Source organism: Neolamprologus brichardi, chromosome 3 (assembly GCF_056152115.1).
Source record: "Neolamprologus brichardi isolate AB-2024 chromosome 3, ASM5615211v1, whole genome shotgun sequence".
Lineage (NCBI taxonomy): Eukaryota > Metazoa > Chordata > Actinopteri > Cichliformes > Cichlidae > Neolamprologus > Neolamprologus brichardi.
Genome location: NC_142106.1, coordinates 4,594,061 through 4,609,647, shown reverse-complemented (window position 1 = coordinate 4,609,647; position 15,587 = coordinate 4,594,061). Strand labels below are relative to the sequence as shown.

The 15,587-nt window shown below is 43.1% G+C and overlaps 1 protein-coding gene across 2 annotated transcripts in view; it reads right to left on the bottom strand.

Annotated features, from left to right (window-relative positions):
• Positions 1-314: 314 nt before the first annotated feature.
• The window catches only part of LOC148103208 (uncharacterized), a 42,387-nt gene continuing 27,114 nt past the window's right edge, over positions 315-15,587 (bottom strand). Inside the window, exons 8-11 of one of the 2 annotated variants that reach the window (XM_087838492.1) lie at positions 10,157-10,483; positions 8,220-8,546; positions 803-1,135; positions 315-406 (exon numbers count right to left, since the gene is read on the bottom strand). In XM_087838492.1, the coding sequence (XP_087694618.1) occupies positions 315-406; positions 803-1,135; positions 8,220-8,546; positions 10,157-10,483 (1,079 nt within the window). The remainder of the gene's footprint in view (positions 407-802; positions 1,136-8,219; positions 8,547-10,156; positions 10,484-15,587) is intronic. The other variant, XM_087838493.1, reaches the window with a different exon arrangement.

Below are 15,587 nucleotides of genomic sequence, written 5' to 3'. Positions count from 1 at the left end.
TTAATGTGTTTCTGCACATGCTTGTCCTCTGGTCATGTGATCATGTGGTTTGTAGGAACGCTCCTCTTCCTCAGAGGATCCACCTGTGCTTCCTCTCCTCTCTCCTCCACCTGTTACAGTGAGGGAACGTCCTCCATGATGGAGGAGCTGCTGGAAAGTGCTGAGAGTTTCCTCCAGAGTGAGACCTCTGTCACAGTTCAGAGGATCTACGGCAGCAGAGACCTTCATGGACACTAAAAGTCTCAAACACACAACAACAACATCACACTGACTCCACTCTGACATCACTGATCAATAATCAAAGATCACACAGATCAAACTGATTGATCAGCCATCAGAGGAGTCGGATCAATGGAGCTGCTTCTGTTCCTGATGTCCCCTGTTTGATCCTGGACCTGAACTCTCCCTGCAGAGGAGACACAACACAGTCAGAGACACACACACACACACACACACACACACACACACACACATATAAATGTTGGGTGTTGCTATCTTCGTGGGGACATCTAATTGATTAATGCCTAATGACTAATGCTTTCCCTAGCTACTTATGCTAACCATCAGAAATGAATGCCTGACCCTTACCCTAAACCTAACTATAACTCAATTGTAACCCTGACACTAAAACCACATTTTGAGTCTAAAAAATGCCTTCTGACTCGTGGGGACCAAAATCCAGGTCCCCATGAGGGCTGTTGGTCCCCATAACTATAGTAAATTTCAAATTTTTGTCCCCACAAAGATACGAAAAACCGGTACAGTAAGACACACACTCGAATAAACATACAGGCACACAAACCTCTGACTGTGAGCTGCACTTTTTTCCTTCTAATCACACTCTGATTCCTCACAACGTCACATCTGTATCCTCCACTGTCTCCATCTGTGGGGTGTTTCAGGGTCAGACTGAGGTCTCCAGTTTTCAGCAGGTCTTCATTCATCTTCGTTCGGTCTCTGTAAACCTGGTGCTGTTTGTCAGGCTGGTCAGAGCCGTTCATATACTGGTGGACCATTATTAATGGTTCAGGTTCAATGCGCTCCCACTCCACTCTACCATCTTGAGGCAGGTTTTCTGTTGTTTTGCAGGGCAGCTGGACAGACTCCGCCCCCTCCTCCACCTCCACCTGACAGACTGAGAGGACAACGAACACAAATCAACATAATAAACAAAGTGGCACAGATCATGTAAATGTCAGTTCTACTCCATTTTTTATTTCATGTCAGAACCTGCTGATATATTTAAATACATTTATATTTAACACACAGCTGAAATCTGAACATCACACTGCTGGAATAAAAACTACATATTGTTGAGTTTTGCTGGAGGAAGACACCGTGGGCACCGTGTTCCAAATTATTATAAAAATAGGATTTTAGTGTCATAAATATGATTTTTTTTTGCTTTCAGTTAAAGTCATGGATGGTGCTGTGTCTCAGAGCTCTTTGGATCACTGATATCAATCTTAAACAGGTGAGCCCAGTTAAAGGAAAACTATTTAAGAAGGATGTTCCACATTATTAAGCACACCACAGGTTCAAGCAATATGGGAAAGAAAAAGGATCTTTGCTGCAGAAAAGTGCAAAAGAATGCAATGCCTTGGATAATGTATGAAAACATTCTATATTTCATTATCTGTCATGTTCATTCATTTTAAATTGAAATAGCTTTTGGTTTCAGTAAATATGACCTCCTACTGCTGCAAATTCAACAAATGACCTGTTGAGTTCTTTACAACCAATGAAATGCTTTGAAACTCTGTTATAATAATGTGGAACTGTGCATTTGAGGGTTTTTGTTTACTTTTGAAAATCATAGTTATCATTGGGAGGTTTGTTCAATGTACTTAGAGTGAAAATGATACTGACTGGCATTTGTATAATCATTTGTTATAGTGGTGTAGTTTGGAGGTGCTGCTTGTTAAAGAGTGAAACAGCTCCTATCTGTGCAGGTATCTCCACCCTCCTAAGGCTCCATCAGAGTTGGAGCTGAACTCTCAGATGTTTCCTGCTCCATGGTTCTTATGTGTGATCACATGATCTGAGCTGCTGATTTTAAGATCCATGTATATGATCTTACTGACTCATTTGAGTTCCTCAGTGCAGTAAATTCATTGGTTTCAAACAGCGTGTTGTTGGCCTACATATAACTGTGGGCTTCAGTATGAACTCCAGGCTTTGAGCTGATGTGTTTCTATCTGATCATTGATGGATTCTGTTTGAGATCATTTTTCCAAGTGATCAGGCAAAAGAAGCTGTGTCAGTACGCTGACGCTCTTTTCATGAGGAAGCAGGAGAAACATGTTCATCAGTGTTTCCTACCACCAGTGGTGTTCCTCCTCCCTCACACACACAAACACTCTGAATGATCTGAACCTCCTTTGTACATCCACTTTAGATTCAACTGCACCTTTTAAGATCAGGACTAAACCTGGTGCTCGCTCGCTGCCCTGGATTCACAAAGACATTCACAGTCTGAAAAGACAATGCCGGAGGGCAGAAAGGAGATGGAAGAAGGTGAATCTTCAGCTCCGTCATCAAGAAATGAAAGCATGAACGACTGCTTTCAATGAACAGGTGAACGAGGCGAGGGCTATTTCTCTCCTTTAATTCATTCTAATAAGCACAGCCCAGAGCTCTTTGGAGCTCAGTGGAGCGTCTTTGAAATCCTGCAAGTTTTCATCAGATTACAGCATCGAGTGAGGAACGTCTTCACTTTCTAAACTTTCTGAAGGATCAAATGAATGAGAGGAAATCCAAAACAGCAGCTCCTGATTCTTTTCTTGATGTCCCGGACCCCAGCCTCAATATCTGATCTTTTTTTCTGCCAGTCTCTGTGGAGGAGTTTTGAAGGACTGTGGCACAACTGAAACGCTCATCAAGCTGTGTAGATATGATTCCTCCAAAGTTCCTGAGTGAAGTTTGGGATGTCCCTGCCGCTCGGCTGCTTCCAATAATGAACACTTGTCTGTCCTCTGGCTGTGTCCCAGAATACTTAAAGACAGCCTGTGTGCAAGCACTCATCAAAGATCCAGCCTCCATCCTTCTGACTACAACAATCACAGAGCCAGCTCAAAGTTTCCTTTTAGAGCAGAACTTTTGGAGAACACTGTCTGTGTGAAGCTTCTTGAAGCGTTACGTCCATGCTAGAACTCCACTTTGACTCTGACTGTGGATCCTGCTGAAGCTTCTCCAAATAGTGGAGAAATGAAGACAAGATCAGCAGAGCCAGCTCAACAATGTCTGCAGGTGCTAACAGGTCAATCTTTGAGACGCTGAATGTTCCCAGTTTGCTGCTGTGAAACTGGAAGTGATGACTATTATTGTAACAGCACTACAGCTGGAACTGCTGACAGGGCTGGAGATGAACTGGATTCTGATGTCAGTGACAGTTTTGGCTTTCAGTCGTCATCAAAACACTTTGTTTCATTCATGTTGCTCTGAAGCTTTCCTTTCTTCTCATTGACGTGTTAGGAACCAATCACAGCCCTTTCCTTTACAGCGCTCTGCTTTCACCCCTCCCTAAAAGCCCAAATTCACTCTCAGTTTAGTTCAGCTGGAGCCAAGATGACACAGAGAGCCTTTGGTCCATGAGATCTATCTAGGAGACATCAGTAACATCAGGTTTGTGTAAGCCGTCCTGTAGAACGCTTACATACAGCAGCTTCTGTCTCTGATCTCTGAGTATCTCTCAGCTTCAGCTGGGACTCCACCCAGGTGTTGGTTGGTTGTTGGCACAGGTGTAGAGCTGCTGTAGTGACTCACAGCTGCTTTCATCCAGTTTAGATTCAATGGTGACTTTAAGCGTGTTTCATGTATGAAAGCCAATAAAGACAGAATGAGTGGTCAGAGGTGTCATAATGATGTTCATGGTCAGATTTACGAACAGTTAAAAAGCTGCTGTCTGAATTGACTAAAGAGCTGCAGGTCAGTCTGGGACTGAAACACGAGGAGCAAACTGACTGTACATGAACATGATTCAGCATCAGATCTGATCACTTACACACTCTGATAACATCTCCCCCTCTCTGTGCAAATACATGAACACTGCTAGAAGCAACAAGCACATCAGGATCAATCACATTTTGATTGCTTTTTGTGTTCCATTGAGAACAATCTGCAGTAAAGTGTGCGTCACAGACCTGATTTATTTCAACACTTTACTCCAAACTTTGAAAGTGAAACTCCTACAAACACATGAAATAATCCAGCCACAGAAACTGTCCACAGCTTTCAGTCTCCACATTTCCTGTGAAGCTCTGCAGGAAACCCTGACAGCAGCTTTTTAGCTCCAAAGCAGGTTTAGCTGTGGTGCAGAGTGTTAGTGACTCTGCCCGTGGACACAGTTATTTCTGCAGGTCACCTTGTTACAGGTGCATTTGGAGGAGATTCCCTTTCAGAGCACTCAAAGCTTTGTGGCAGGGAGTTTACTGCAGACTGCAGCATGTTTAATACCAAGCATGATGTGAGCCTGATGTGGCTGATAGCTGCTTCTAGCAGTCTTCATGTATGTGGAACGAGAGGGGAGATGTTATCAGGACCAGTTGGACGTCTCAAAGCTGTGAGCGCAGTGCTGAAACTTTGGCTCTGTCCTGTAGCTCTTCACTCAGTCCTCACCCTGAGTGTTTAGAGCCCAGCCACACATATTCCTGCTCCTCAGGAATTCTGGGATTTGGAGGAAACACAGCTAAACTGACCTGAAGCTAAGGGGGAGGAGCCACAATACAAGCTGCATCCAGCCAATGGGTGCACTGTTGAGCCACGGATGTGCAGAGGGTCACATGTTTAGTCCCATTTGTAGAAATGTGTCCATAATGAAGACAAATGCAGTCACACAGCTCTGCAACAGCACAAATCACTTTGATGGAGTTTGTTTGTGCTGCTCTCAGATCTGTACAACACTGACATGTGTGTCAACATGCTGCAGACTCACAAAGATGTGCCGTGTTAGCTTCATGTGTCCATCTGACACTATATTATAGTGACTTGAAGAAATCCCTGCAGCATCACATGCAGAACAAACAGAGGCCACGTGTGGCACAGTTCCTGTAACGGGATGAATCCGTGGATGTGTCGGGATCTGACGCTGAATCGTGTTGCTGTTCTTTTCCACATGGTACAGGTCAGCTGTTCCACACAGATTTCAGCTTTCTAGAAGAGTTAGTCTGGAATAAAGCAGCTCTCCTCTGGACCAATCCTGCCTCCAGCTGAGCCGTCACACATTCACACACAGTCCCAGCAGTTTGTAGCACAGCAGTGATCCTTCTATCAGAAACATGCTGCTTCTCCTTCATCCTCCTCTCATTGATCTGAATCAGCTGTTTTCACAGAGAAACGCTGCACAAATCCTTCACTCCACTATTTCTGTCAGCAGATGACTCGCTCTATCATGGCTGCTGCTCCTTTTTCACACACTCATTTGTGCTTTGAATCCAATCTGTTTCTCATCATCACCATGAACAGGCTGCTCATCAATCAGCACATTAGCTGTAGATCAGCTGCACACTGATGAAGATGCTCAGACAGACGGGCTGGGCACACAGAGGACTTTATGATCTGTTCTTAAATTCAGTCCAACATGGATCATTTCTGCTCACAGTCCAATCATCTCTGGAAACTTGTGCTTCCATGGCACACGGTGCGCTGGGCTGCTTCAACAAATAGCACTACACCTCTGGTTGTCAGCTTCACCTCTCCATCGCTCTCCCCGTGGCTACAGTACAAGTGAGCTGACACATCCATCAGTGGAGACTGTGGGCCAGTAAGGAGCAGCAGCTGCCTGCAACATGGGCTTTACATTGCAAACAGCCACAAGTCTGGGCCTAACCACGCCTTTGACTTCTTCTTCATTTCCATGAGATTTACATTTCAGGGAGTTCCCCTGGAAAAAGAGCCATTTTGAAAGCTGTTTGCTGACTTCATCAATAATCTGCTTCAATCATCCAGATGAGAATCCTGAGAATGGAGCAGCCCTGATAGCAGCTCATAGGATCACAGTGTTTTTCATTCAGCTGATTGATTTCACAGGTTAGGAGGTGAACCATCTAACTGTGCTCCTCCTTCCACCTTTGGACCACTCATTTAGTGACAGCCAGGATTTGACAATCAGCTGTGACACAGGAAAACATGAGGTGGGAAACTCTGGAGAAGATCTGCTTTTCTCTACAGGGAGGCTCGCACATCTGATCTGCTCACCATCACTCAACTCACTTCAACAACATGCTGACTCAGTCATTTCTGCACGTTTCCTCATGTTACAGCCCTGACTTCAGTTCAGCTGAGGAGGAGATGAGGGAGGAGAGAGCAGTGGTGGAAGAAGAGGAGGAGAAGATCCAAAGAGGAGGCAGGGGGAGAGGCTCAGGAACAGTTAGCATCAGAGACTTTGAGCCATCATGGACTCCCACTCCTTCCATCCAGCCCTGTGTGGATCAGCAGCTCCAAAATGTCTGCTCACTCATGTTCTTACTGTCTGTGCTCTTCTTTCATTTCACTCATTATATATGAACTGCTCCTAAATCACACTGGATATGGATTTTCTGTCCATCCACACTAATTCTCTTCATTCTCACCTGATTGTTTGGATGCTCTTTGATAGCACATTGAAAATCCTCACAGTGACTTCTATTGCCACACTGACTGGACAAATACAAAGTTGAAGGCTTCATGTGTTTGGCACAAATAATACTTTGGTAGGTCTGAATTGTGTTTTGAACCATCTCTCAGGACCAAAGTCTTTTTGCTTCATTCAAAAAGAGCTGAAGGCTTTTTCCCTCACAGTTTGTCCTTTGATATTATTGGATGATGGACTGTGGAAAACACAAATGTGCACTTCTTAATGGCTCATATGTGCTGTGAAAGAGCTCTTTGTGATCCTGAAGCTTTTCAATAGTTTTTCTTTGGCTGTTTGTAAAGTTTTCTGTGTGAACTCTCAGGAATCTGGAGCAGTCTAATAGAAGTCTACTGGGGTATAGAGGGAGGAGCTTCTGTCAGACTCTTTCTGATGAGGAACTGAAGCCGCTCTCATGGTCTCATCAAATCCATCAGACTGAGAAAAACTGTCATGTGACCTCTCAGAACAAACAGCCTGTTAGTTTCCTGCTGCCTCCATCACTCACTTTCATTCACTCTCAATCACACCAACATGTTAAAGCAGCGCTATAGCTCACCTGGCTGAGCAGGTGGGCTGAAGGCGGGGCTTACTACAGGTGCCTGTGTGTCCCTCACTCTCTCCCCACTTTCCTGTCTACTCTCTGCACCTATATAATAAAGGCAAACATGCCTCCAATAGAAATCTTTGCAAACACAAAGTCCCACAGCAGCCCCGTGTTCTCCGGCTAAAATGAGAGTTTTTGTCAGTGGAGTCTGGTGGCTTTAACCACACAAACATTACAGCTGCGCTCAAACATCACAAAGAGCTGTGACAGCAGAGAAACACATGAAAATCCTCCAAAGATCATCTAGAAATAGAAATCTGTCCACTGTGGGACGTGTGAGGCTGACATTAATATGTCTTAAAGTGGGAGATGAAGAAATGCTTCCAGGGCCCAAATCATGGAGACAAACATCAATCCACACTTCACTTTGTTTCCTGTCTCTAAAGTGGGAATATTTCAGTGTGATGAACAAACGGCCTCCAACAAATAAAGCTCATTTCCTTTTCCTGTCTTTTCTCCAGCGGCCTCAGCTTCTTCCTCTTTCCCCTGTCTTCTTCTACAGACGCTCCTCTGTAGCTTCAAGCTCTTTCTCTTTACAAGGAGAGCTACAAACCTTTGCATCCAGCCACAAACACCCCATGGGCTCCTCTGGATCATCACACTCAGCATTTTCACAATAAAAGCCTCATATTTATGGCTGCTCCACCCTGACATGTGACAACATCCAAATGACTGGATCAAAGTGTCTGAAGGATCTCAGCAGCTTTAAAACTATTGATATTTATACATTTACACTGATTTGGACTAAACTAACAAAACTATTGATTTGATCCAAACTCAAATCATGCCAGAGGCTTTTATTTTGAAGTTAGGATCATTTTAATGGTCTTCTTAGTCTGTTCATTTAAACACACAGTTGCTCCGCCTGACATTTTTGGCTTTTAGATCAAAACATCAAAGAATTTATTTTATTTGAATGAACTGAAAATAGATTCAAACTAAAAGCTTTTAGAGAATAAACTCCTTCATGACCTCTGACCTTTGACCTGTATCTACAGCACTGACCTCTGACTTTCAGCTTCACTTGTTTCTTCAGCAGGATGTTTCCCTCCCTGCTGTAGACGGTGCAGGTGTAGGTCCTTGTGTCTCCATCTGTGGGGTATTTCAGGGTCAGACTGAGGTCTCCAGTTTTCAGCAGGTCTTCATTCATCTTCGTTCGGTCTCTGTAAACCTGGTGCTGTTCTTCAGGCTGGTCAGAGCCGTTCTCATACACGTGGACCTTTGTGTCATAATTATTCCTCCACTCCACTTTAGCGTCTTCAGGCAGGTGAAGTGTGGTGTTGAAGGGCAGCTGGACAGACTCCACCCCCTCCTCCACCTCCACCTGGGGGACTGAGAGGACAACAAAGCACAACATGAGCTTGGATGGAGACATTTGTGTTGACTCTAACAGGCTGAATGCTGCTGCTTCACTGGGAGCTCACTGTTAGATAGAAAGTGGTCAGTGTGAAGAGGAGACGCAGCAGAAAGATGAAGACTGACAGGAAGAAAGCAGTGAACAGACTGTTGGAGCTGCTGTTAGTGGGACAGGACTTTATTCAGTCTCTGAGGACCAGATTTGACTTGATGAAGCAGAGAAACACAGTCTGAGTGTTTCTGTCACACTCACTTCATCACACAGCTCAGTTTGACAACATTTGGAAGAATTTGATAGAAGCGTTCCTTTAGTAAAAGCACCAAGAAAACACCATGAAAACACCTCACTACACACAAAACTGCAGTACTGGCAAATTGTACATAAAGTATGAAAAGTCAAAGTACTTATTGTGCAGAACAATGTTCCCATCAGTGTTCTATGGATCAATATTACTGCTGCACATGTTTAAGGCTGAGCTCATTTCAAATCCTTTCTATTGTGTTGAATCTGCAGTAATGCATCATATTCTATCAAATCATATGTTTGTAGTGGCTGTCCTGTGAGGACCACGTATCTCTAAATAAACAGCTGTTAATGAGCTCACAAACACAGGCCTACAGCTGGATTTGAAAAAGTCCATTCAATAGAAAATCAACAATCACAGCTGGATTCAAAGGCTTGAGCTCTGTGTGACATGGTTACCTGTCAGTATCTACAGGGGGATTCAAATATGAAGGAAACATGAAGGTGGTGCATTAGAAAAACTGCTGCTTTCAAGTGCAGAGCAACAAACTGTTTGAACTGATCCAACTTTATTAACACAGACAAAGATTTGTGGATCAGCTGCTGTTTGCTGCTATAGATATAATCCAGCTGATGTGGGACATGTGACACTTTGATGCAGCCATGAATCTGACTGATTTCCATTTTCAAAGGTTGATGCATCAGTTAAAGTCCTTAAAAAGCTCAGAAATAAAGAGTTCGGTTGGTTAAAGCAAAGAGAGGCACTGGCAGCATTGAAGACACTAAACAAGAGAAACAGATCAGAGAACATCAGACTGAATAAGTGGAATAAAGTGAAACAGAGAACTAACGCTCCCTAAGAATGGAGCTGTCAGAGGAAGAGAGCAGCAAACTGAAAGTCTCTGTTAGCTGCAGAGCTCTGAAACTTCACACAGCTTTGGATGATAACATGGAGAAAGGATGTGGAGATGTTCACAGTTCTGCTAGAAATGATCTTCTAGTTATTGTGACTCAGATGTGACTGATTATAGATGAGGACCAAAGAAGGTTTTTACTGAGATTTGAACTGACTTAGCTTAGCCTGTGTTTTAGCCACATGCTAAACAAACACATGTTCAGAAACTAGAAGATGTTACCTTTCAGATGAAGTCTCACACATGAACTTTGCTCCTACAGTTCATTTGCTGAAGCTTTTACATTTGGGAGCAAATCAAATAAGAATCAAAACAGCCACAAACATCAGACATGCTAACACTGTAACATTATTGGATGGAGCCCACTGACACTGAACCATCATCATGAGTCTGACCTCTGACCTTTGACCTGTATCTACAGCACTGACCTCTGACTTCCAGCTCCACTTGTTTCTCCATCAGCATGTTCCCCTCCCTGCTGTAGACGGTGCAGGTGTAGGTGGAGTTGTCTTCATCTGTGGGGTGTTTCAGGGTCAGACTGAGGTCTCCAGGTTCCAGTAAGTTTCTCTTCATCTTTGTTCGGTTCTTGTATTTATAGTCCTGTTCTTCAGGCTGGTCAGAGCCGTTCTCATACACGTGGACCTTAGTGTATGAACCAATCTTCCACTCCACTTTAGCATCTTTAGGCAGACAAACTGTGGTTTTGCAGATTAGCTGGACAGACTCCACCCCTGAATCCACCTCCACCTTGGGGACTGAGAGGACAACAAAGCACAACATGAGCTTGGATGGAGACATTTGTGTTGACTCTAACAGGCTGAATGCTGCTGCTTCACTGGGAGCTCACTGTTAGATAGAAAGTGGTCAGTGTGAAGAGGAGACGCAGCAGGAAGATGAAGACTGACAGGAAGAAAGCAGTGAACAGACTGTTGGAGCTGCTGTTAGTGGGACAGGACTTTATTCAGTCTCTGAGGACCAGATTTGACTTGATGAAGCAGAGAAACACAGTCTGAGTGTTTCTGTCACACTCACTTCATCACACAGCTCAGTTTGACAACATTTGGAAGAATTTGATAGAAGCGTTCCTTTAGTAAAAGCACCAAGAAAACACCATGAAAACACCTCACTACACACAAAACTGCAGTACTGGCAAATTGTACATAAAGTATGAAAAGTCAAAGTACTTATTGTGCAGAACAATGTTCCCATCAGTGTTCTATGGATCAATATTACTGCTGCACATGTTTAAGGCTGAGCTCATTTCAAATCCTTTCTATTGTGTTGAATCTGCAGTAATGCATCATATTCTATAAAATCATATGTTTGTAGTGGCTGTCCTGTGAGGACCACGTATCTCTAAATAAACAGCTGTTAATGAGCTCACAAACACAGGCCTACAGCTGGATTTGAAAAAGTCCATTCAATAGAAAATCAACAATCACAGCTGGATTCAAAGGCTTGAGCTCTGTGTGACATGGTTACCTGTCAGTATCTACAGGGGGATTCAAATATGAAGGAAACATGAAGGTGGTGCATTAGAAAAACTGCTGCTTTCAAGTGCAGAGCAACAAACTGTTTGAACTGATCCAACTTTATTAACACAGACAAAGATTTGTGCATCAGCTGCTGTAACATTTGTAATGAGCATTAATATTAATAAGTGTGAGTGAACAGAGCTGCTGCAACAGTGAAACTCTCACTGACTGATGTTACGTGAGGCCTTGTTGGCTCATTGTTAGTTCGCTGCACTGAAACAGGAAAATCCAGCTGTTAGTCATAATGTTTGTGTTTGTAAAGCACTTTATAACTGAGGACAGTGTGGAGGAGAGTCTGTGTGAGTCAGCTGCACCAGTGCTTCATGCTTTGCTGTTTTTAACATAAAGTCGTCCCTGTAGACTGCTTTTAGTTTCAGTGTCCTTATTTTGCCCTCAGTTATTGGTTCTCACTGTCTCCAGATCAGGTTCAAACACAGAGGAGATCAGGGCTTTGCAGCTGCTCCTAAACTGTGGAACAAAGACCCACGCAACATTAGAGACCTTCAACACCCTCCATCCTCTTCCTCTTCTCCTTATCCCAGCACACAGAGAGGAGTGTCGGGGGAAAGGCCCCACTCAGGTGGTGGAAATGACCTCAGGAACTTGTTGCTGTGAGGCAACAATGATCCGCACCACCATACTGTTTGTTTCACTCATGGTTTCTCATTTTATGTTTGTTTTTAATCTGTTGAATTATTTCAGGACTTTGACTCATTTAAATGTGCATCACTTTGGTCAGCAGCTGTTTCAGTAACACTTTATAACATGACCTGCAAATAAGGCTCAAGTAGCCTGTAGTTACCTGTAAGTTTGTGTAACAAGTAGGTTTTGTACAGAAAGAATACAATAATTACACTGTAAGTACATTTAAGTACAGCGTCAGTCATTTTAAGTGCTGGGTTATTTCATGGGAAATCTCCTGAACAACAAACAATATTCCATCTTTGTACTTTCCGGGCCGCGGCTCATATTATGGAGCGACTCAGCCTTAGCCTAACATCCTGGTATTTTATAGCAAAGGACGCTAAGAAAGGAAACCCAGCCACACTGTAGCCGACTGTCTGTTTGTAATCAGGCTGCAATGTAGGGACGTGTCTACAAAGAAGCTCCAGCTGAAAGGATTACAGCAGGTTAGTGTGATGACAGATAGAGGTGTAAATGTACTGACATGTAAAGAGGGTGTTGAGAAGGTGGAAGAGTGACGTGTGAGCAGCAGCTTCATGACAAGAACAAGCACTTCAGATGTACAGAGAAGGTCAGGAGGAGCTGCACTGTTTCTGTGTGCATGGAAACAATGGTTGGTGCAGTACATGTATGAGGACAGAGAGACAGTGGGAAGGTTTGCAGTAGCAGGGAAAGATGGGTTCCTGCTGGGGCTGGGATTACATCAGAAATCCACTCTGAGCCCCTTCTTGTTAGCAGTGCTGATGGACAGGCTGGCAGATGAGCTCAGGCAGGAGTCTCAGCAGCTTTGTTTGCTGAGGACATTGTGATCTGTAGTGAGAGCAGGAAGCAGGTGGGTGGAAGAGAGCCTGGAGAGGTGGAGGTATGCTCTGAAGAGAAGAGGAAAGACAGAATACATGTGTGTGAAGAAGCTGGAGATACGACAGTGAAGATGAAGGAGTCGAGGTGGTGATGGTGGATCAGTTTAAATACATGAAGTCCTCCATACAAAGCAGCAAAGTCCAAAAGAGGTGAAGTGACAGTATAGCAGGATGGAGTGGGTTCACACATGTATCAGGTGTGATCTGTGACAGGAGGACAGCAGCTAAAGTCAAGATGAAGCTTTACAGCCTAGTGAGGCTGTGATGATGGAGACATGACACAAAGACAGGAGGCGACCTGGAGGTGGCAGAGGAGAAGATTTGAACAAGTGAGCAGAATAGAAAGGATGGAAATGAGTGGGTGACAGGGACAGCTCAGGCTGAGGAGTCTACAGGACAAAGATAGAGAGGAAGGCTGATGAACAGGAAACGTGCAGAAGAGGGATGCTGGATATATCGATGCTCCATGTTGAACCTGGAACTACCAAACATCAAGTGTTTGTATGGAAAACCTGAAACAGCCCAGGAAACGTGTTCATCCATAATATTTGTGTTATTAGTCTTTCTATAGTCACCTGAACACAACACAAATAACACACAAACCAACAATCAGCAGTGTTTGTGTTGTTTTACGTTCAGTAACCATGAAGCACAACTGCAAACATTTAGTATCACAAGTAGCAGCTAAAGTATCAAATAAATGTTCCACCTCGTGTATTTACACACAAATGTTGTGTTTCTTTTTACGTGTGTGTGATTTTGATTTTAGCCTCATCATTGTTTTCCACAAATATACTGCACAGCATCATTTCCTGCTTCTGGTTTTCACACTAAATCTCTCAGCTTGAAAATAATTGGTTGTTATTGGTAGAAGTTATCAAATGAAATGAAAATGATGAACAGACTTAATAACAGGACTTCAAAAAGCTCAAATCTGGAACCTTTGGTTTGTTACTGGATTAAATGAAGACATTACCTGACCTGACATCTGATACTCTGTTTTAGTAAACCCATCTTTTCTCTACTCAGCAGTTTAGTTCTTTTATTGTTGTAATCAAAGCCTCAGGTGGGATGATGTCACTTCCTGTCAGCAGAGGAAGCAGTTGTTGTTGACGGTCGCTTTGCAGCCCACAAACTCTGCACAAGCAAGAATAAAGAGTGTAGAAGACTTCAAATCCTTCCTGTCTCACAGTGTTTTTATCAGCTGATGCTCTAAAATGTTTCCTGATAGTTCAGAGCTGAAGCTCCACCCACATCGTTGCTTAGTTACAAATACACAAGTACATGATTGGCCCTTAAATATAATCAGACATGACAGCACAGCTTTAACACAGCACTGTTTTTAAGCTGTTTAAAATATGACAAATAATATTGACAGATTGAGTCCACAGATCTGTTTGATGTATTTAATCAGTCACAGCACCAGTGTCCCTCACAGCTGAGGATGTGTTCAGCTTCTCCTGCTGGTTCACTTTATATACAAACATGTGTTTATTCTAAATATTACAATACTTTCAGTTTGGTTTTATTAAGTTTACATGTACAGTTTAAAAAGTGAACTTTAGCCTCAATGAGCTGAAGCTGGAACATTGAATGAAACCAAACATGTTTGATGTTATTTTTCTGTTGTTGAATATTAAATCACTTTATTACTGAATGACTGTTTCTGTCTGTCTGATGACATCACAGTCCACACTTCCTGTTACAAATCTGAGTCACTTTAGTATTTTCCACTCAGATGATGTCATTTTAATGAAAGCGCTCTGCCGTCCTATCTAATCACAGTCCCAGTCTGAACCATATACTATCCACACAGCTGCTTACTGGTTCATATTATGTGGAGCACTAAAAGCAGCCTTTCTGTCCAGCTACTGGGAATCTACAAAACCATTAAAGAGGACAAAATGATTCTGTCTGTAGTCGCAGCATCAGATCAGTGAAATAAACTAAAGCACTAAAAGAATCAAACTGAGTAAACAGATTGAATTGAATGTTTCTTTCTTCTTTTAGTGACCAGCCCTGATCATGTGACCCACAGGTACAAGTTATTATGAAGAGATACCAGAAAGTCTGTCGCCAAGACAACCAAGTATGACAGTTTGAACAACACAACCCTGTCACACAGCAGCATCACTGTGAGCTCCAGCATGTGCATTTAAAACACTATATTTATGAAGTTATGGTTCTATCTTACTGTCTGTGAAATATTCTGTGGAAATGACACGTCCACACTTTTTAATGGGCCCACAGTAACCAGAGATCATTAAAGCTGCACTAAGGAAACAAAGAGGAAAGACTTATAGTGTTATATCTGAGTTTGCTCTGTGACATTCATTTTGTAACACAGCTTGTAAAACTGTTGCAGTTTCATGTCACTTGCACATGGATCCTTGTAAGAAAGCTCATTTAAATGACTGTGAACAGGGCACGGTTGTTCTGATGTGCTGGGATTTGACCACAGCCTCCTCCAGGGTTCACTGACAATGGTCCAAAGAAGAGAAGCTGTCCAGTGAGCAGCAGCTCTCTGTGTGAAAATACCTGGTTGCTGTGGATGTTTCTAGCAGGAGAAGGCAAATCTGACATCATCTCAAAGCAGTTCTTCAAACATGAAAATCACTTCACTGGATTCAAATCCACCAAGTCTGGATCCAATAGAGCAGCTGTGGCTGTGGTGGAAGTGGATATTTGCATCATGATGTGGAGATGACACGTGTGCAGTAACTGTGTAACACTATCATGTTAACATGGTGAAAATGTCTCCTTGTTAAAACTATACTACA